Here is a 21337-nt window from a genome sequence, read left to right on the forward strand (position 1 = left end):
GGGAGGTCCCAGGTGGAGTCGGGTGGCGCGCATGCAGCGGTAGGTAACACGGCATGCGTGTGGCCCTGCTCCCAACACAGGCTGGGGCATTGACCGCATTTTCCAGGCATGCACACTGGATTGTGAGACAGAGAGCGCCACTCTCTGATCTTGAGCAAACACATAACCTGGCATGGCTGAGTTTGAAGAGAGCGTGCAGAACACGGAGAGGGGGTGTCCGGAGGCGAGAGGGAAGAAGTCGGGGGGGCCCTCGCCATGACTGAAGGGTGAGAAAAGACCGACTCCTGTTTGTGCTTCGAAGCTACACACGGATTGGTTGATTCATTCGCTTAGACAGAAACACAAATCCGATGCCTGATTGGCGCTCGGCTCTATGTAGGCATCCTGAGCCCAGGCTGATGGCCAAGAAACCCAGGGGGTGAGTGTTGCTCTGACTGCTGTGGGTGTGATGAGGCAGCTGTGGCCAGAGATGGAGCGGGGCGGGGCGTGCGTAGGGAGAGGGCCTGGGGTCGGGTAACCCCGAGGCCAAGGACGGGCCTCCCAGGCCTGTGTGTCCCCGGGCAGGGCCCCAGGGAGGGGGGCAGCCACTCCTGCAGGGCTGGCCATCAGTGGTCCCCGAGTGGAGGAGACTCAGTGATGAGGCTGTCCCGCTTGAGTGAGTCACAGCTGGCCAAGCCCTGAGCCTCTGACGCAGCCTCTGCGACTGTGGACTCTGCCATTCATGCTGTGAGTCATGTTTTGTGGCTTCTGCTCTGTGTTCTGTTACAATAAAACCGCAGGGTCATGGCCAGCGCGGTGCGTAGCAGGTAAAGCTGCCGCCTGCAGTGCTGGCATCCATATGGGCACCTGTTTGAGTCCCGGCTGCTCCGCTTCCAATCCAGTTCTCTGCTGTGGCCTGGGAAGACAGTAGAAGATGACCCAAGTGCTTGGACCCCTGCACCCACGTGGGAGACCTGGAAGAAGTTCCCGGCTCCTGGCTTCAGATGGATGCAACTCCGGCCATTGCAGCCATCTGGGGAGTGAACCAGCGGACGGAAGACCTCTCTCTCTCTCTCTCTCTCTCTCTCTCTCTCTCTCTCTCTTTCTCTCTCTCACACACACACACACACACACACACACACTCTGCCTCTGCCTCTCTGTAACTGTGCCTTTCAAATAAATAAATACATAAACCTTAAAAAAAAAAAAAAAACACAAAACCCTGCATGGTCAGCCCTTTTCTCGGCTTCTTCCAGGAATTCTGTGGGGCAGTGGGTGGCGGTGGGGAGGCTACACCGCTGTGGACATTTAAGGAGGGAATTCTGTGTCTCTCTGCTTCTCCCTCCCCAGCCAAATAAAAAGAAGCAACTTGGGGGAAAAATGGCTTGACAAACACCCACTTCCTAGCTTTTGCCATATTTGGTTCCCCTTATTTTTTTAAATTTTTTATTTGACAGGCAGAGTTAGATAGTGAGAGGTAGAGACAGAGAGAAAGGTCTTCCTTCCCTTGGTTCACCCCCCAAATGGCCGCTATGGCTGGCGCTGCGCCGATCTGAAGCCAGGAGCCAGGTGCTTCCTCCTGGTCTCCCATGCGGGTGCAGGGCCCAAGCACTTGGGCCATCCTCCACTGCACTCCCGGGCCACAGCAGAGAGCTGGACTGGAAGAGGAGCAGCTGGGACTGGAACTGGTGTCCATATGGGATGCCGCGCCGTAGGTGGAGGATTAACCAAGTGAGCCACGGCGCTGGCCCCCTCCCCTATATTTCAAAACACAATCCCAGATATAATGAGGACCGCTGCTCCTCTGCTCAACAAACCTCAGCTTTTCTTCAGTTTCTGAGCAAAAGTGCTGCTGGGGCGAATCAGAGGCGGGGCGGCTGCTTCAGAATTTTGGTCTTGGCATTTCCAGAATGCTCTACGACACTGACCCGTCATGGTGGGAGATCGAAGGCACCAGTGGCCAGTGGCCAGAGCCAGATGAAAATAGCACTCTGACCTGCAATCTGCAGCGGCCAGGCCGTGCACAGCCGCAAGCGAGGAAGCCGCCCCGGCTGGCTGGCAGTGTCACAGGAAGCCACAGCACGATGACCGCCCTAGCAATCCAGTGGCCAGCGGCGCTGCACGAATGGCTGACAGCTGCCCTAATTTTTGCTGCTGCTTCTAGGACCAACCAGAGAAGGCCAAAGATGCACCTCTAAGCAGCCCCCAACCCTGGCTTCCCCAGGCCAGCAGCCTCCAGTCTGGTCACACCTGACGGCTTCCCATGTTCCACCGCGAAGCCTGCCACTGCTCTGCCTGCCTTTTTAGGTCTGCACCAGAGGTGGTGGGGACGGCTCACTCCCCGGCACCGGCAAGCCCGGAATCCACAGCGCCGGCTTTTCTAGTCTGGTTGGCCTCTGTTTATTTCCATGGGATTAGCACCGCCTTGCAGAGCGGTAAGAGAAGTTCTTTTTTTTTTTTTTTTTCTTTTTTTTACAGGCAGAGTGGACAGTGAGAGAGAGAGACAGAGAGAAAGGTCTTCCTTTGCCATTGGTTCACCCTCCAATGGCCGCCACAATGCGCTGCGGCCGGCGCACCGTGCTGATCCGATGGCAGGAGCCAGGTGCTTCTCCTGGTCTCCCATGGGGTGCAGGGCCCAAGCACTTGGGCCATCCTCCACTGCACTCCCGGGCCACAGCAGAGAGCTGGCCTGGAAGAGGGGCAACTGGGACAGAATCCGGTGCCCCGACCGGGACTAGAACCCAGTGTGCCGGCGCCGCAAGGCGGAGGATTAGCCTATTGAGCCACGGCGCCGGCATGGTAAGAGAAGTTCTTGAGAGAGGAGGAAATTCTCAGATCTCAATGAAGAAAGAACATCAGAGAAGGAACGAGGGGAGGTAAAAGGAAAACTCGCTTAATTGATCTAACAGCACAATATGTTCAAAATCATAATAGCCGCCATGTACTCAGTTCCGTATGCTCATAGCTTTGTATTTAATCTATCATCTGGATTGTTAGGGTAGTGCAAACAACGTAGGATACCGTTACAATGGACACGGGGCCGGGTACCTGTGTCCAACCCACAGTACACATGTGCAGCCACAAGGGTGCGCTCTCGGGGGAACTGAGGGCTCGGGGTGGGGGTGGGGGGCTCAGGGGTGACAACCGGACCGCTCCCAGTGGGATGTGCAGGTTCAGGCAGGGAGTTATGAGAACGCTCAGCACCTGTCTTTTAATTTAGCTGTAAGGCTAAAACTACTCTACAAAAACAAAGCCTTTAAAAACAGGTGTATGGCAAAAACAAACAAACAGAGAGGCTATCCAAACACACAAGCATATGAGAAGGCACACGAGGCCATTCCTGACCTGAAAGACACAAACGTACACCCACCAGGAGGCTCCATGCTGCAGCTAGAATGACTGACCTTCACGAGCCCGACGTCAAGGTTGGGAGGGATGGGTCAAGGTCGGGAGGGATGGGGAAAACGGAACCCTCCCCCGCAGGCAAAGTCTGCCCGGCACTCGGCAAGTTGGAAGCCTGTTCTTCAGTCTCATGGACTTTTCCGTGGCCTAGAAATTCCACTCCTTGGTCTTCATCCAAGAGAAATGAATCCAAAGTCCACCTAAAACACTGAAGAGCAGCCCCACTTCTAAGTGGGCAAAGAGTCAGGGCAACTTGGGGAGAGGGAAGCACACTGCAGGCCTCCCAGGGGCACAGGCGCAGAAAAGTACAAAGGCTGGGCCTGCGCTGTGGCGCAGCGGGTAAAGCTGCCACCTGCAGTGCCGGCATCCCATATGGGCGCTGGTTCTAGTCTCAGCTGCTCCACTTCTGATCTAGCTCTCTGCTATGGCCTGGGAAAGCAGTAGAAGATGGCCCAAGTCCTTGGGCCCCTGCACCCACGTGGGAGACCCGGAGGAGGCTCCTGGCTCCTGGCTTTGGATCAGATCAGCTCCGGCCGTTGAGGCCAATTGGGGAGTGAACCAGCGGATGGAAGACCTCTCTCTCTCTCTCTCTGCCTCTCCGTCTCTCTCTGTGTAACTCTGACTTTTAAATAAATAAATAAATCTTTAATAAAAGATGCCTAATGTAGAATATGTGGGCAAAGCATATAACATATTACCACATATGGGCCTTGCCTGAAACATGTGTAACAATCACATGTAGCATTTCACACACAACACACGTGACATATGCTCTACCTAACATGAAACAGACATGGCATGTGTACATAACATGCGACGTGTCAACATGTACCTCACATCACATGACACACATAGCACGCAACACGTAGGCCATGTAAAGGATCTAGGTGTGTAGCATGTGCCACGCATCTGCAGCAAGTAGCATACATGAGGCGCCGTGTTTACGGCACAGGCCGGGTGTGGCGTGTGCCAGGGACAGCACATGTGCATGCATAGCATGGACCGGGCGTGGCTGGCACGAGGCTGGGCCAGGCTTTTCCTGCTGGGCACAGCCAGACTCCTTGGACTCCTCACACTCTGCCCTCGTGCCTTCCTTGGGGAGAAAGAACAGGCCTTTGTGGCGCGGCTGGGAAGGAGAGCAGGCTGGAGCTGCGGTCTGCCCCAGCCCCTGGTGCCACGCGAGGCAGTCATGCTGGGCAGCCAGGCCCCAGGCCGGGGGCGGGGGGTGAGAGAAGCCTGCTCCCCTCCCAGCGTCCTGCGCGGCTCCAGCAGGGAAGCTGCCACGCGGGGAGAGGGCTCCCGGGGCCGCCCGGATGGACATCGGGGGCTCTGGGTCTGGATTCTGCATGGCGGCGAGCAGTGCGCCCAGGAGGCCCACCCTGGGGGCTCCGCTGTGTAAATGAATCCTGCACACGGATGGGAGTCCCCCTCCCCGGCCGCCTCCCCTGCCCGCCCAGGTCTCAGCCACTGAGTGTCCCTTGGGCCTAGGTCCTCTGTCTAGCTCTGGGGTTCTTGGACCTGGCTACTGGCCCAGGGTCTCCTGTTTTAGGAGCTTGAACCCTGAGTTTTAGCCTCAGCTTCTGCACATTGATTTTTTTTAAGCATTTATTTGGGGGCTGGCGCCATAGCACACTAGATTAATCCTCTGCCTGCAGCGTCGGCATCCCATATGGACGCCGGTTCTAGTCCCGGCTGCTCCACTTCCAGTCCAGCTCTCTGCAATGGCTTGGGAAAGCAGTAGAGGATGGCCCAAGTCCTTGGGCCCCTTCACCCATGTGGGAGACCTGGAAAAAGCTCCTGACTCCTGGCTTCAGATTGGCACAGTTCCAGCTGTTTCGGGCACCTGGGGAGTGAACCAGAGAATGGAAGATCTCCTCTCCTCTCCTCTCCTCTCCTCTCCTCTCCTCTCCTCTCCTCTCCTCTCCCTCTCTCTTTCTCTCTCTCTGCCTCTCTCTAACTCTTTCAAATAAATAAGTAAATCTTAAAAAAAAAAAAAAGGTAGAGCAGCCAGGACTTGAACTGGCACCCAAATGGGATAGTTGAATTGCAGATGGTGGCCACATCTCTGGCCTCACAAAGGTAAAATCTTAGGGGGTTCCACACTCACCAAAGACATATACTGCTCTGCCTTCCTCAACACATGGTCCAAGATGGCTGCTTGAGCTCCAGCCATCACAGCCTCCTCTTAGCCACTAGGTAGACGGCAGGAGAAGTCTGCTGCTTCTCTTTCAGAATTGTTTGCTGAAGTTGGAAGTGATTTCTCTCTTGATGATGAAGCACATCTCATTGTCAGGACGGCTGGGAGGCACAGTTTTGTACAACTAGGGGACGAAGGGGAGGACCCATGCATGCGTGGGGCCCGGGGACAGCAGCACAATGCTCAGGTCCCTTCCCGTGTGAGCTCCTGAGCCGGAAAGTGCGGGCGGCCTGAGCTGGCCGCGAGCTCCCCCTCAAGCCTTCCTCGCCAGGCCCCTTGGAGCTCTTCCTGTGCAGGAAGCTTTGTCCTTTGCGGGCCACGCCCTGGCGGGGCGCGGAGCTCCAGGGCCTCCCGCCAGCGGGCGCGGGCACCGTGGGAGAACAAAGGGGCTTTGCTGCGCTGCAAGCCGAGCCGCGGACTCCCCGGAGCCTGCGGGAGGCCCTGTCTTGAATGCTTGCCTTTTTGTTTGGGAAAGAAAAGAGTTTTCCGAAGCCCGGGGATCCCCAGGCCTGGGGAGCCGCGCAGTGGGGCCCCAGCACAGAGGCAGCCGGGACCTGTGCCCCCCGCAGGCTGCAGGGGGCGCTCGGCCTGGACCAACAGGGAGGCCCCAGGGCTCGGCCAGCGCGGGGTGGAGGGGTGGGAAGGGGAGGCTGGGATGAGTGCGAAGGGGGTTGGGGGCCTGGCCCTGAGTGGGGGGTGGGGGTCTAGCAGTACAGTGGGGTCAGGCTGGGTCCCTGGGAGGGGTCTCTGCTCACCTGCAAGGCAATCAGGTAGACCTGGAGTCCCCACTGCTCGGGACACCCCCTTACAGAGCAGCTGGGGAGGATGGACAGAGGCTGCGGTCCTGGCAGAGGCTCCGGGTGAGCGCCCTGTCACTGCTAGGGGACCTGCCTGCTCCCAATGTCGCCCGAGAGGGGAGGAAGTGGGGGGGGGGAGCGGGGGCAGTCCCTACAGAACCAGGAGAGACGGCTGACTTACATGGACACATTTTCTCCCCAAGATTTATTTATGTATTTGAAACACAGAGTGACAGAGAGAGGAAAGAGAGAGATCCATTCATTAGTTCACTCCCCAATAGCCACAGTGGCCAGGGCTGTGCCAGGCTGAAGCCAGGAGCCTGGAACTCCACCTGGGTCTGGGGCCCAAGCACTTGGGCCGTCTTCTACTTCTTCGCCGGGTGCATTTTAGCAGGGAGCTGGATCCCAAGTGGAGCAGCCGGGACTCGAACTGGTGCTCCTGCCAGGATACTGCTTAGCCCAGTGCACAATGCTGGCCCCTGGACAAAAATTTTTCTTTTTTAAAGATTTATTTATTTATCTGAAAGGCAGTTACAGAAAAGCTGAGAAAGAGAGACAGAGAGAGGTCTTCCATCTGCTGGTTCACTCTCCAGATGGCTGCAATGGCCAGAGCTGCACCGATCCGAAGCCAGGAGCCAGGAGTTTCTCCAACGTGGGTGCAGGGGCCCAAGGACTTGGTCATCTTCTACTGCTTTCCCAGGCCATAGCAGAGACCTAGATTGGAAGTGGAGCAGCTGGGACTCGAACTGGTGTCCTATGGGATGCTGGCATGCAGGCAGCAGCCCCACCCACTAAGCCTCAGCACCAGCCCCACAAACATTTTTAAAAAGACGTAAACCCACTTGCGAGGGCAGTCAGGAGTAGTCAGGGCGCGTTCGGCGCCAGTCTGCTGTTACATACAGATCGCAGGAGGCCATTGTTTTAGACCCAGCAGCTCCTCACTGGGCCCCCAACAGACCGGGCTAAAAATCAAAATGGAGTCACTCTTGCTCAAGTTGCACACCACCATACTGAAACGAAGCTGTTTTCAGGCCCTCTGAGAAATCAGGAGAGAGGGGACATGATGGCCACGGTCCCCAGCCTTGCTGGTTTCAGTGGCCACTATATAGGAGGGGCCCCTGGCTGAGTTCTTACCCAAAGGTTAACCAAGCCCGATCTCCCCATGGTTCTGTCTCCCCGCCCCGCCTTACAGGAACCTTGCCATGCCCAGTGGTTCCTTGTTCCTCGTCTCTGCTTCCTGCAGCCCTTCTGTCTATAAAACCCACCCTCTCCTGCTCAGCCCATCGGGACGTTTAGGCTTTAGGCGATGAGGCGCTGTCCGATTCTAGAACTGAGCTACTTGCTGTGGGCTGCCCTAGGACGCTGCTCGGTGCCTTGTGAGTCCAGACCCTCCCCTGGGTCTGCCCAGGCCCACTCTGGCTGAGAAGCCCCCAGACCTGTGTGGCAGGCAGGGGCCCAGGGAGGGTCTTTTGTTTTCATTTGGAGAAGAGAAGAAGGACCCGCCCACCTCCTGGGAAACATGGGGAGAACCTTTTGGGCCAGGAAACAAGGGGAGAAGTGGAGCAGTGCGTAGGGTGTGCCCAAGGGAGGGGCTGGGGCCCACCTGGGTGTGCTCTGGGTGGGTCTGGTCTCTTGGCTGTGGGCAGCTCCTGGACTTGGTCTTTGGGTGACTCGGCCACGGTCACGGTCGCAGGTGCTGCTTTGTGGGCAGGGGTGGGGCTGGTGCAGAGGCCCTTCCAGGCCGGGCTCCTCCCAGGAGGCACCAGGCCCAAGGGCCGAGGGCCAGCTCTTGGACCCCGGGTGAGGCCCTCCTGGGATAGTCATCCCCATGTCATGGATACCGCTGCTGTATCTGCTGCATGGTCCTGGCCGGGGGCTGGGGTTCCGTCTTCCAAGGTTATCTAAGGACAGGCTCCTGGCTGTGCTGCCACGGAGGGGCCCAGGGGATGCGGCCAGGCACATCCAGGTGGGGGGAGGGGCGTCCACTGAGACCCAGCTCCCCTGAGAAGACAATGGGCATGGCGGCGTGTGCAGGGCTGACAGAATCTGAGCCGGGTGTGAGGACGGGGGCAGCCCATCGGCTGTGGGTGAGGACTGGGGTAAGGCCACAGGGAGCAGGCCCAGCAGGCCAGGAGACGGGACGGCAGGGCTGGGTGGCAGCTGGCCATGACGCTGGTAGGGGATGGGGCTGAGGGTGGGGCCACTTCGGACTGAACCCAGAGAGCCAAGGAGAAGCAAGGTCAAGTGGAACAGCAGTGCAGGAGGGGGCAGGGAGTCATGGCGGAGCTGGGGGGCTGACTGTGGGGGGGTCCCCACAGCAGGTGGCAGGAAGCGGGTGAGGACTGGGTTGGGGGCCAACCAGAGGCTCCCCTGGCTTCGGCTCCGGTGGTCACCCCAGTGGACATCATTCCTGCTAAGCTCACTGCCAACAGTACCACCTGGGTCTGTTGCTGTTGCCAATGGGGTTTCCAACACATTTTTCTCCCTGGTTAAAGAGGAAAGTGGTCTTCAGAGGAACGGAGCCCCTGGAAAGCACAGGACACCTCGGGTAGGGGCTCTCCAAGGAAGGAGCAGGCTGAGCACTGGTTCCTCTCCCTGAACAGAATCCAGCTTTAAGACAGGTATGTAGGGGCCAGCGCTGTAGCGCAGCGGGTTAAAGCCCTGGTCTGAAGCACCGGCATCCCATGTGGGTGCCGGTTCAAGTCCTGGCTGCTCCACTTCCCTTCCAGCTCTCTGCTGCAGCCTGGGAAGGCAGTAGAAGATGGCCTGAGTCCTTGGGCCCCTGCACCCATGTGGGAGACCTGGAAGAAGCTCCTGGACCCTGGCTTCGGATCGGCACAGCTCTGGCTGTTGTGGCCTTCTAGGGATGAACCAGTGGATGGAAGACAGACTCTCTCTCTCTGTCTCTCCTTCTCTGTGTAACTCTGACTTTCTAATAGATAGATAGACCTGGCGGGAGACACCTGGCCACAGCAAACCTCAGCACTAAGAGAGCTGGAAGAAGGGGGGTGGGTGGGGTGCTCCTTGGAAGGCAGGAGAGGCCTAAGCAGAGGCTGTGCGCCTCTGGGCTCACACAGTCTTTAAAGAGTGGCGGGAACAACTGGAACCCGGGTGTAGACTGTGCAGAGATGCCAGGATTTTATCCATTTGGGCCTGCAGAAAGTTCCTGCAAAAATTATGCACAGATTTCAATTTCTTTGCACCTCAACTTTTAATTCCATTTTGCCATGAACTTTAAAATTATTTGAGAGGCAGAGAGAGCAAAAGTGTGCTCCCAGCCAGTGCCGTGGCTCACTAGGCTAATCCTCCGCCTGCGGCGCCGGCACACCGGGTTCTAGTCCTGGTTGGGGCGCCGGATTCTGTCCTGGTTGCCCCTCTTCCAGGCCAGCTCTCTGCTGTGGCCCGGGAGTGCAGTGGAGGATGGCCCAGGTGCTTGGGCCCTGCACCCCATGGGAGACCAGGATAAGTACCTGGCTCTTGCCATCGGATCAGCATGGTGTGTCGGCCGCAGCACGCTGGCCGCGGCGGCCATTGGAGGGTGAACCAACGGCAAAAAGGAAGACCTTTCTCTCTGTCTCTTTCTCACTGTCCACTCTGCCTGTCAAAAAAAAAAAAAAAAAAAAAAAAAGTGTGCTCCCACCCGCTGGTTTACTTCCCAAATGCCTGCAAGGGCACCCAGCTGGGGCAGAAGCCGAGCGGGAACTCAGTTCCGGTCTCCGACATGGGTGGCAGTAACTCAGTTGCCTGAGCCATCACCGCTGCCTGCCAGGCTCTGCATTAGTGGGGGGCGGAAGCCGGGTGTGCAGCTCGGGTCCCCTGATGTGGGACGCAGACTCTGGAGCTGCGAGGCTGAGCACCTGCTCACCCCCCGCCCCCCGCCGCTGCCACACTTCTGCAGAGCACCTGTGTTCAGCTGCAGGGATGTGTAACGGGGTTGGGCTCCGCGGTGGGATGTCCTTACCAGGAGACAGCTGTAAAGTATCCAGGAGGGAAATATTCCCATGACCACACCCAATCCTGAAGTGTCTCAGACGCGCATGCGCGTGGGCGCAGGGGTGTGTGGACAGATGGAAAAGGATGAGAAATGTGACAGGGGCCAGCGTCACTGTGCAGCGGGTTAAGCTGTGGCCTGTGCATATGAGTGCTGGGATGAGTCCCAGCTGCCCCATTTCAATGCTACCCAGCTCCCTGCTGTGGCCTGGGAAAGCAGCAGCAGATGGCCCAAGTCCCTGGGCCCCTGCACCTACGTGGGAGACCCGTAGGAAGCTCCTGGCTCCTGTCCTTGGCCAAGCCTCAGCCATTTGGGGAATGAACCAGTGGATGGAAGATCTCTGTCTCTGTTTCTCTGTAACTCTGCCTTTCAAATAAGTAAATAAATAATTAAAAAAAAAAAAAACAGGCACGTGACAGATCACCTCCGGGGACATCTAAGTGAAGAGTGATGGTGTCCAGGCACCAAATTCTCTCAGCCTCTCGGTCATGTGAAGCCTTTGGAAGCAGAGGGCAGGGGCCACAGACAGTGGCCCAGTGGTGTATTTTTCCCGGCCTTTCAACTGGGGGCCACCTTCCGAAACCCGTACTAGGGGCCAATGAACTGCTCCTCTCTGGGGTGACGACGGTCACTTTGTCCTCCTGCATCGCCTCCTTCCAGGTCACCGCTCTCTGAGCCCCCCTGCCAGCCCCCCAGCCCCCGCTGCGCAGCCACCACACACCACAGCACACCAGCACACCTTTTGAGGTTTATTTCGTCTGCTAACATTCATTCTCAACCTAGACAAAAACAACTGGAGGATTATGACTTGCTGTTCCATCGTCAATCATTTTTTTTTCCTTTTGTACGAATGACCCAAAGATTTCTTCTCGACACTTTTTTTTTTTTTTTAATAAGAAGCTATAAATAAATAAAGCTTTAAACGCTCCCGGGTTTGAGTGAGAGAGTTCCAGTTCCCGAAAAGTTCACAGACTTGTTGCTCAGGGGACTCTTCCTTCCCCGGCTTGTCCCTGCAGGAGGGAGCGTGGCCGAGCTCATTGTGGGTTTGTACCTGTCTCAGCCCTGGGCAGGACCCCTGGCCGCCCGGGGTCCTCAGAGTCAGATGGGGGTGGGGCGCCCTGTCTGTGGTGTCCTTTGAGAGGTTACAGGAATACTGCAACCGTGGCCCCAGAGCAGGTGGCCTGTGGGCACCTCAGCCTGGTGCTGGCCCCAGACAGGACTATGCGGCAGAGATGAGGAAGGCACCGTGCTTCCGCGAGCTGGGACGGCGGGGCATAAGTTAAAACATGTTCCAATATGTACAAAGCAGATCTTCCGTGTGTGGGCCTGTGCACACAGGAAGCCCAGGGCGAGGAGGGGCCGCCTGCAGCCAGGCCCCTGCCTTCTGCTGGGAGGTCACGGTGCCCTGTGTGGCTTGTGCAAGGCCCCCAGGGCTCCCCTGGACATGTCCCACCCTCCCTCTAGGTGCACACCCAGCCTACATGGAGAGCGTCAGAGCAGGTGCACCCCATGTTAACGACCTTGACCGCCTTTTCAAAGGAGCCACTCCCTCTACTCACCTTGGGGCTTGGCTCCTCACCCCTGTGTGCAGACTGCCCAGCCCCAGGCTGCAAGGTGACAGACAAGCAGCCATCAAAGCCACTTCCTGCCTGGCAGCAGCCTCACCTGTCGTCACCCTAGCTCTTCCTGGGCGGCAGAATCCCCTGGCTCCCACACCTGTGGTGGCCCAGTGTAGCCTGGGGCAGGGAGGAGGCCCCGTGCAGCTTCAGGGTCAGGGACATGCACTTGCTCTCTGGGCCCAGCCAGGGGAAGAAGCTGGCCTGGTCCAGAGTACATTGGGATGGGGCACAGGGCAAGTGCTTACAACGGATATGCAACATGGCTTGTAGTAGGGCCAGTGGCCAGCCCACAGGGCTGCTGGGAAGAGGGCGGGGTGGGAGGCAGGGAGCAGGGGTGGGGAGGGTGTAGCATCTGGGTGCCAGGGAGGCCACCAGAGCCATTTCTTCCAGCTCAGAACCTGGGAGCCGGAGTCCCCTTTCCTGGCCGCCCGGAAGCACCACAGCCCCAAGGCACGGCTCACAGGCGATGGCCAGTGGGAGCAGTGTCGTGAGCCCTTGAGGAAGTGTCCAGTGATGGCTGGGGGCTGGTGCGGCCTGCTAAGGGACCCCAGTCCCCACACCTCTCCTGAGCCCCGTCTGCCTGGGAGGTTGCTGCATCCCTGGTTACGGCCTCTCCCTTTTGGGATGCGCAGAAAGGGGGGCCACACAGTGCGGGGGCCCCTCCCCACAGCCCACCCCAGGCTGGGGACTATGGGAAAGGTGGGAGGTGGTGGGGGGGAAGGACTCCATCAGTCTGCTTTGGTTTTTCGACCCAAAGCCTTCTGATTGTGGCTGGAGTGGGAAAGGGGGCCTCCTAGGCCATGGGGCACTGAGGCCCCCGGAGGGCAGGAGTGGCTGCCTGGCGCTGGTTTCCAGCCCTGCTGGCTGGGCCGGAGGTGAGTAGGAGCAGGTGTGTGCATAGTTGCAGTGAGACTCACTCCTGGCCCAGCAACTGTCCTCAGACCTCCAACTGCTGTGACGCTGCGGGGTGGGGAGGGGCAAGAGGGCAGGGTCATTGCTTGCCCCAGAGGCCCTGCCACGCCCGTCCCCACCAGGACATTCTAGCACTTTCCTCTGACCCCCTGGCCTGGAGCAGATAGCAAGAGCCACTTCGCCCAGCCCCACGGATCCATCGCTCCCAGGGCGCGGCCGCCGAGGGTTCCCTGTGCATGACAGCTTCGCGGGGTGGGAGGTGGGCCCTCGGGGTGCTGGCCCGTGGGCCCCGAGCGTCCCCCCGCCCCGCCCGCGCCGCCACTACCACTTCTCGATGATGTGGCTCATGTAGTCCTCGGTGGGCACGCGGCCCGGCTCCTCGGCGCCCTCTCGCGGCAGCGCCTCCTTGGCGCGGTGCAGCAGGCGCTCCTCGCGGCTCTTGAGCCGCTGCTCCCGGCGCTCCAGCTGCCGCTTGTACTGGTAGCGCTGCTGAAAGAGGTCCTTGGCATAGTCATAGAGTTGCATATCGAGTTCATTAAGTTCCTCGATGCGCCGGATGGTGTCTTCATCCACCTCCACGCCCCCCGCCCGCGTGCTGTTGTACTGCATGAAGGGCCGGATGAACTTGAGGTTGAACGTCCGCTCGAACAGATACTGCGTCTTGCGCTGGAACTCGGTCAGGCCGAAGAAGGCCATGCCACGCAGGTTCTTCTTGGCGCTGTCCAGCAACAACTGGGCGCGCTTGCCTTCGGGGATGAAAGACAGGTTGTAGCAGCCCACGAGGCTCAGGTCGGCCAGCATGCGCACCTGGCGGTTGTTGGCCAGGTTATAGGGGCAGTCCATGAACTCCTGCAGCGTGCAGCCGGACCAGTCCGTGCCCTCGTAGCACGGCGGCAGCTCCTCGGGCGTGGGCGTGCGCCCGTCGCACATGTGCAGCGACGTCTTCCACGTGGCCCCGCGCTGCACGTGCCGCCACTCGCTCAGGTAGCGGGACACTGGGTCTCGAAGCAACGTGATGTAGTAGAACTTCCTGCCCGGAGAAAGGAGAGGGGAGGTCAGGACCGGGGCTACGCTAGGGCAGGGGCCCGGCTGCAGCATCCCAGACCCGCCACACAGCTCTGAGACTGATTGTTGCATTCTCTGTATGCAAAACCCCAAGCCTGGGGCTTGAGATAGGACTGCCCCTGCCAAGGGCACCTGGCTACCAAGTGTGACCCCACCATATCGTGCAGGGTCAGCCTCAGCTTCCTCCTTCCCACCGGCTCCCGGGGAGGCGCAACTCGGCTTTCATCTGCTGGGGACAGCTGTGCAGCCACAGCCCCCTGGGACCAGCAGATGTCAGGAGCTGTCGACAGTGCAGACGGGGCTGCCACAGGAGCCACTCATCAAGGGTCAGCGAGGTTCACCCCAGGGCCCCCAGAAGCCATAACCCATAACAGATGTCGTCTCCCAGATATTTCCGAACCCCACCAAGATGCCAACCCCCTGCATGGTGCACAGGGAGGACTCACTCCAGGAGGGCTCTGCCCCTGCCCCCCGCCCCCGTGTGGTGGGGGCCCAGGACGCTCTTGGTCCCTGGCCTGCGGGAGTCAGGACACTGCAGACAGGTGAGCAAAACATGGCAGTGGTGGTGCCGGCTGTGCCTGCAACAGCCCCATGGGTGGTGGGAAGGGCAGCCCCTGCACCGAGGAGAACTGGGCAGCCTAGACTGTCCTCAAGGGAGAGCAGCAGGAGCCCAGGGTTGCCCTCATCACCTCTTGGGGACTCTCCAGCCCCAGGACTCCCCAGATGGTGATGGGGACCTGCATCCATCCTGTCCTCCACCTTAGCAAGAATGCTCAGCTCACGTTGCCTCTGGACAGCCCCCGGGGGATCTGCACATCTCCTGGGGGTAAGGTGACCCCAGGGCTGGGCATTGTGCCCCGCAGGGGCAAGGGTGGCGAGGTCCCATTGGGGAGGCACCCGAGCTGATGGAGGCATGGCTGGGAAACTGGAGGTGCTGGTTCCCAGCGCCTCCCACAGGGGACTTGGGGGTTCTCTGCAGGGCTGAGGGTAGAGGAGGGGGGTTGCGGGGAGCCAGCTATGGCTCCAGGGGGCAGATGGCATGGCCGGTCCTACTGAGATCAGCAACTGCAGCCCCAAGCCTGCACCTCACCCCCCAAGATCCACACCTGCAGCCCAGGTTCCCCATCAGCACTTGACCTCTGCACAGAGGTCAGGGTCACCCGTCCTCCAGGCTCCTTTGATCACAGCCTAGAGAGGGTGTTAAGTTTCGCCCAGACCACAGGCCAGACCCACGCTGGTGACCGTGGCTGCAGTGCCAGTGCTCTGTGCCTGGTGAGACGGTGGGGCTGACACTGTCAGAGGCCTGTTTGGGTGCTTGGGGCCCTGCAGACAAGGTCACAAGGGGTGTCGCAGGTACAGTGTGTGTCGGGTGCATATCGGGCAGGTCCCAGGGGACATGACAAGCCCTCTCATCCTTGCTGCATATTTAGTGCCACCTGGCTAGTCCCTGCTTACTGACAAGGGATGCATCTGGGGGTCCCCAGGGGTCCCTGTCACCTGCCTGGCTCTCACCTGGGAATGCATGCAGGTGTCAGGGTCTGCGACACAGGGAGGGTGTAGGGTGGGAGACAGCACAGAGGGGGCAGCTCAGGGGCAGGGACTGGGTGGTCCTGCTTGGCTCTGCCCACATCTGCCATGCAACCCCGCGCCTCTGCCTGGCGCAAGGCACTGTCACCCCCAAGCTCTGGGTGCCAGGCTTGCCCGCTCCATTCTGTCCCCACCGCCCTCCTCTGCGCTGCCTCACGTCGTCCTGAGCCTGAGTGGCCCTGAGACTTCTCGAGCTGCTCCAGGGTCATGGGGCACATGCGCAAGAGGGCAGTGGCCGCCTGGGCCCCACAGCGCCAGCACTGTGGCCGGGCTGAGGGGCCAGCCTCAAGCTCTGTGGTCTGCCCTAGACAAGGGTGCTTTGCTATGAACAGGTTTTGGCTTCCCAAGCTCATGCAGGTATTTAAATGCCTAAGTCTTTGGCTGACTGTGCATGGATTAGTGCTCAAGGGTGATGGATTAAGTGCGGCGTCCGAGAGGCGGGTAGCCTTTAGGGCATCGGCAGCCTGCCCCAGGAAGGCAGTCTGTGAGAGTGGGCTGGTTCCAGGATGCAGTTCGGCTCAGCCTCTCTCTGCTTCCTGGCTCACCAAGGAAGGGGTCATCCCTGCTGTCCTCCAGCCCCCTGGCTGCCTGTGCCCCCGGGACTGTCCCATCCGAACCTCCGAACTCAGCCAAACACACCTTCCTCCTTCCCAGGTACGGTGATGGCCAGCTAAGCCGGGGTGAGCTGCCCGGGCAGGCCTAGGAGTGTCAAGTGTCTGTCCTGGCAGTGGGGGTTGGGCAGGGATTGTGCCACCTGCAGCCACCCCCACGGGGCTGGGCTGGGCTTCCCCTCCTGCCCCAGGACCTGGCAGGCTGTGAAGCCGCCTCTGCTACTGGGCCACCTTCAGTCACCCTGCAGGCTTCTGGCTTCACCCCAGGCATGCCTCCACCACAAAGTCGTGAGTCCTCCCAGCGTGCTCTAGGAGAGGGGAGGAGCGGGAAAGGGCAGGGGCTGGCAGGGACCCCACCCTGGAGGACAGGCCCCATCCTGCCCAGCTCAGGCGGGGCCCTTGAGAGTGGCCCTTCTTGAGCAAGGTGCTGCCTGTGTTGGATGGGGCTGCTGCTGGCCCACGATGCTCCCCAGGCCCCTCCTGCAGCCACACAGCCCACCAGCAGTCTCTCTTGGCCCATCTCTCAGGAGTCTGCTTCTGGCCTCCTGGGCCAGGGCCTGAACAAGTCCACTGTTGGGATCTGCCCGGAGTTCCAGGCTCCTGGCTTTGGCTGGGCCCAGCCCTGACTGCTGTAAAAATTTGGAAAATGAACCAATGGATGGAGGATCTCTGTTTCTGTCTTTGCCTTTCAAATAAATGAAGGAAAAAAAAATTGCTGCTGCAGGACTGGGGGGAAAAGCGCCCCCACCTGGCCCTGTGGAGAGCAGCTGGGGTGGCAGGCTGCCCTGGAGGGTGTGTGCACATGCTGTGTGGCTTCGGGAGCTGCAGACGGCACGTGCCTGCAGGACGGTGGCCGGTGCAGGGAGGGGCTGCTGGCCCACGTGCTGCCACGGCTTCCCCTCTGTGGCACACACAGGAAAGGGAACAAAGCTCCCGTGCCCATGTCTGCAGGAGCAGCATCTTGGGTGCGGGTGGGCCAAGGTGGGTGGAGCGGGGAGCTGGGCGGGTGGCCCACTCGGCAGGGGACAGCCATTAGAACAGCGTGACTGTTCACTTCCTGTACTTAACTCAAGCATATAACAATTTACCCCTTGGGGTCTGCAAAAACTGGAGTGTGGCCGCTCAGGGCGGGCCACGGGTTCTGAGCCGTCTTTGTGTGGGGCTGAGGGCATGGGGGTGGAGGGGGCGCATTCCCCCCTTCACACTGCTGCATCCGCTCAGCCGGCATCACGGCGGGCAGGGGGCAGGCAAGGATGTGCCTGTGGGATGCTCTCAGTCCATGGAGACAGGGCCAGCTAGGCTCCTGCAAAGCACTGTCCCAGTTCCGCCTGCCTCGCCTGCTCTTCCTGGGCCCATGGCCTTGCAGCCCAGGGATGGCGGCTGGGGACCTCCCTCTGCAGTGCACAAAGAGGCACATGTTCTGGTCAGCAGTGTTGGGTGCCCTACTTAGAGCAAAACAGTAAAGTGCACCCCTGCCCCCCACACAGCACAGTGCTCTCCCTGGGGAGCCTGAGCAGCTGACTGAAGCCTCCCTAGCCTCTGGGGCCAATGTTGGCCACAGGGCCCCCTGGGTGCTACCTGGTGCTGGATCGGGTGGGACGAGAACAAGGCTCACCCACGGCTGCTTGGTGCCCACGTGACCATCGGGATGGGGCGTGCTGCACTTCTCTGCTCAGGACATCGCCTGCCGTGCCATTCTCGGATACAACTGCCATAGAGACAGAAGACTGTGGGACCCGCCCATGGGGCCAGCAGCACCATGTGCATCTTCCTGCCCCTGTCTGCACACGTGACACTGGGCGAGGGGTGACCCTGCCAGACCCATACCCCTGCAGCCTCGCCACATCGAGCAGGGCACCGCCAGCCGGCCCCGCCCACACCCTGTCTCCCTTGCTGCCCATTGCACCTACTGTCAGACCATCAGCTGTTCATGTACCAAACTCCCCTCTAAAAGGGGGCGGCGAGGTCGGAGCGTAGTGTGGTGTCAAAGACCCCCTTCCCCAGACCCAGGCCAGACCCCTGATGCGCTTGCTCTGGAGGTGCTGAGGGGGTGGCTCATGACCCAGGGTACGAGAACAGTGTGCACACTCCAGGGTGGGTCCCTGCTCTGCCCTCTGGTGTCTAGACAACTGGCATCCGATCCCTGCGCCCAGCCCACAGAAAGTTGGAGGGCCTCTTACTGACCACGGTCCACACAGCAGGGTCTGTACACACAGTGCTCCCCAACAGGGCTTCCACAGGGGAAGGTGGGCACAGAGGACGACAGAAGCAACCAGAGGCAGACTACATAGCTCATTTACACTGAAATGGCTCACTGAGCACCAGCAAATGAAACGTGGGGACTGAAAATCTGGGATGACAAAGATGGCCCTTGAAGCAACAGGACACGAAGAGGGGACGGAGGACTGGCTGTCAGAACAGGTCCCCACTTTTCTACAGCAACACCACATGCTAGAAAACAACAGGGCAGCGTCTTCAAGACGCAGAGGGAGATGACCAACTGGATCTCCTCTCTGCCAAATTTTCAAAACCAAGTGAGGCAGGAGTGTAGGAGACATTTCCAGACAGACTTAGGAAGTTTATCACCCGCAAATCCTGTCTCAGGAAGGTGCTGGAGTATGTGTCTCATCTAGTAGACAAGAAAAACAAAAAAAAGTGGGGAAAAACAAAAAAAAGTGGGAGACAGGAGCTGCAACCCAGGAGAGAGACCCCAGATGTCAGGACCTTGGGCCTGTCAGGAGCTGAGTTAAGAGTTGCAGAGAAAAAAGGAGGGGGGCAATAGAATATTGCTTGATCTAACAGAATGGTAGGAATGTGGCAGGTTTTGGAATCATTTGGAAAAACATGTCTACGAATATAGAAAACAAAGCACATTAAAAGATAAGGCAATCATCAATTTCAGGAAAAACAGAAAGTCACATACAAAAGGGAAGGAAGTACATACTAGGCTCAGAACTAAACAGCAGTTCCGGAGATATCATAATGCAAACAATGATTGCTGACTCTACAGGGAGGATGGGCTGTATAAGGAGAAGGATATGTAAGAATGCTTGAGTTTCACCTCCAAAACACTGAGTAAACAGTGTTTAAATCAATACATCAAGAAACAGCACTATCACTGATTTATAAATATGGAAGTAAACACCGGAAGAATGGTGAAAATTATTGCAAATGTTCATAGGGAGGTTAGAAAGGAAAAAGCAAATGTTAGTTTTTGTCATTAAGTATACGTTACTTAAAAAAACTAAAAGCAAATGTATAGGAGGGAAATGGACATTGTGTGAGATTTGATGACTGTTTACAGCTCTTGTCCTGACTGTTGAAGAACAGTGCTTTTTTCTTCCTACTCTTCGCTGAACTCTTTACTGACTATAGGGTTAATCTTACGAGTATAAAGCAGACTGAAAGTAGATCATTGTTAAAAAATAAGAGAGGGAATAAGAGAGGGAGGGAGAAGAATCATAATGTTCCTAAACCTGTATATATGAATTACATGACATTTGCTTACCTTAAATAAAAGAAGTTAAAATTTAAGAAACAAAACAAAAATTCAAAGTGAAAGAGAAGAAGAGATTGGCCAGAAAAGCACACGGGAGCATGCTCACGGAGGGAGTGGCACCTGAAGCCACAGCCTGATGGAAAGTGTGGTGACAGTAAGCACAGGCAGGGCTGCTGGCTCCTGACGGCAGCTCTGGGACGTGAATGGGGACAGTAACCGTGCAGTGTCTTCATGGCACTTCATGGAAGGTGTGAATGCCCCGGGGCAGCGACTCCTCGCCCCCACACCGGCCTCAGAAACCTCGGTGTGTGCACCAGGAGGTATGGACCGGACTCTGTGCACCAGCCCCAAACGTGCACCACGTGGTGAGTGCAGTATCAGCACCGTCTACTTCCCTGGGGGACTCTACACCAGCTCTTCACCATAACAAAGCAAATGGGAAGCACAGGGTGTGGCAGGGACTCCATGGGCTCTGAGGATTATGTTTATCAAGTTCTCAAAAGGGAACAAAACCCAGGAAGCTGCGATTCATCCTGATACACTTGTACACGTTGACATTATGATGAGACGACACACCAGAAAGGTCAAGTCACAGGCAGCCTGCCTAGTGCGTGCCGGGGAGGGCACCACAGCTGCTCATGGTGGCTCCACGGCCCTGATCACGTCCTCACTCTTAAGGGGAGGCAGCAGGTGTTCCAGTGTTTATTGTTATGATTGATTTCTGCAGTGTCCCCAATGCTTCACGACAGAAAACAGGTCCCTTCTTTGGAAGGGAAGGCAGACAGTCCCAACTGAGACCCTGTAGAGTGTCCCGAGAGGCCCCCTGGCTGGCTTTACGGGTGCATCGGCCTCTTCCAAACCCCAGCTTCCCACAGCTCCCAGCCCCTCCTTACCCCTGCTGCACCCTCCGCCTGCCTCCCCTCCCACCCCAGCACCCAGCCAACTCCAGGCCTCCCCTCTTTCCTCCTTCCCCCTCATACCCATTGTCCACCTGCTGCGGTGAGCAAGATGAGGTCCCAGAGGGTGCAGGGGGCCCCTGCGGGTTGCAGTGAAGGGGGAATGTTCCTGTTCAGGAAGGGCGAGGGCAGCCAGTTTCCAGGTCTGCCGGGTGCCTGTGGTTTGGTAACTAGCCGTGCATTAATGAGCCTGACTGCTTTGCGGCCTCCCTGGAAAGGGACCAAGGGTCCCGCCGAGCCCAAGCATCCGGCTGGTGGTTGGCTCTGCCGCCCGGGAGAACCGTGGGGGTGCAGACAGGGCTGCTCCACTCCCAAGGGCCCCCTCCATTGCCGCCCATTCAGATGCAGGGGCCGGGACCCTGCTCCATGCCTTGGTTGGCAAACGATGCTCTGCCAGGGTGGCAACCTTCCAGTACCTTCCATGAAGGCGGTGCTAACTGCATCTTGGCCTCGTGGTACCCTCAGCATGCCCAGCTCCAGAGCAGGCCTTTGTGGACACCTACTGTGTGACGCGCACCGAGACAGCCCAGGGTCATGGGGAGTGGCGAGCAGGCCCTGCCTTCACCTCCTCCTCTGAGTGGGACTGAGGAGCTCCTGCCCAATAGATCAGACTGAAAATCAAAATGGAGTCACTCACGCCAAAGCTTCCAGTGGAAACCAAGTTCTCTGACCTGTGGAAAAGTCATTTCCCAATCAGGCCGGCTGCAGCTGGCATGCTAAGG

General features: G+C 58.4%; 1 protein-coding gene across 1 annotated transcript in view; it reads right to left on the reverse strand.

Moving 5' to 3' along the window:
- Positions 1 to 11102: 11102 nt before the first annotated feature.
- The window catches only part of HS6ST1 (heparan sulfate 6-O-sulfotransferase 1), a 38865-nt gene continuing 28630 nt past the window's right edge, over positions 11103 to 21337 (reverse strand). The window contains exon 2 of the mRNA XM_008258460.3: positions 11103 to 13927. Within this exon, the coding sequence (XP_008256682.2) occupies positions 13219 to 13927 (709 nt within the window). The 3' untranslated portion in view covers positions 11103 to 13218. The remainder of the gene's footprint in view (positions 13928 to 21337) is intronic.

The sequence above is a fragment of the Oryctolagus cuniculus genome, chromosome 3, assembly GCF_964237555.1.
Source record: "Oryctolagus cuniculus chromosome 3, mOryCun1.1, whole genome shotgun sequence".
Classification (NCBI taxonomy): Eukaryota; Metazoa; Chordata; class Mammalia; order Lagomorpha; family Leporidae; genus Oryctolagus; species Oryctolagus cuniculus.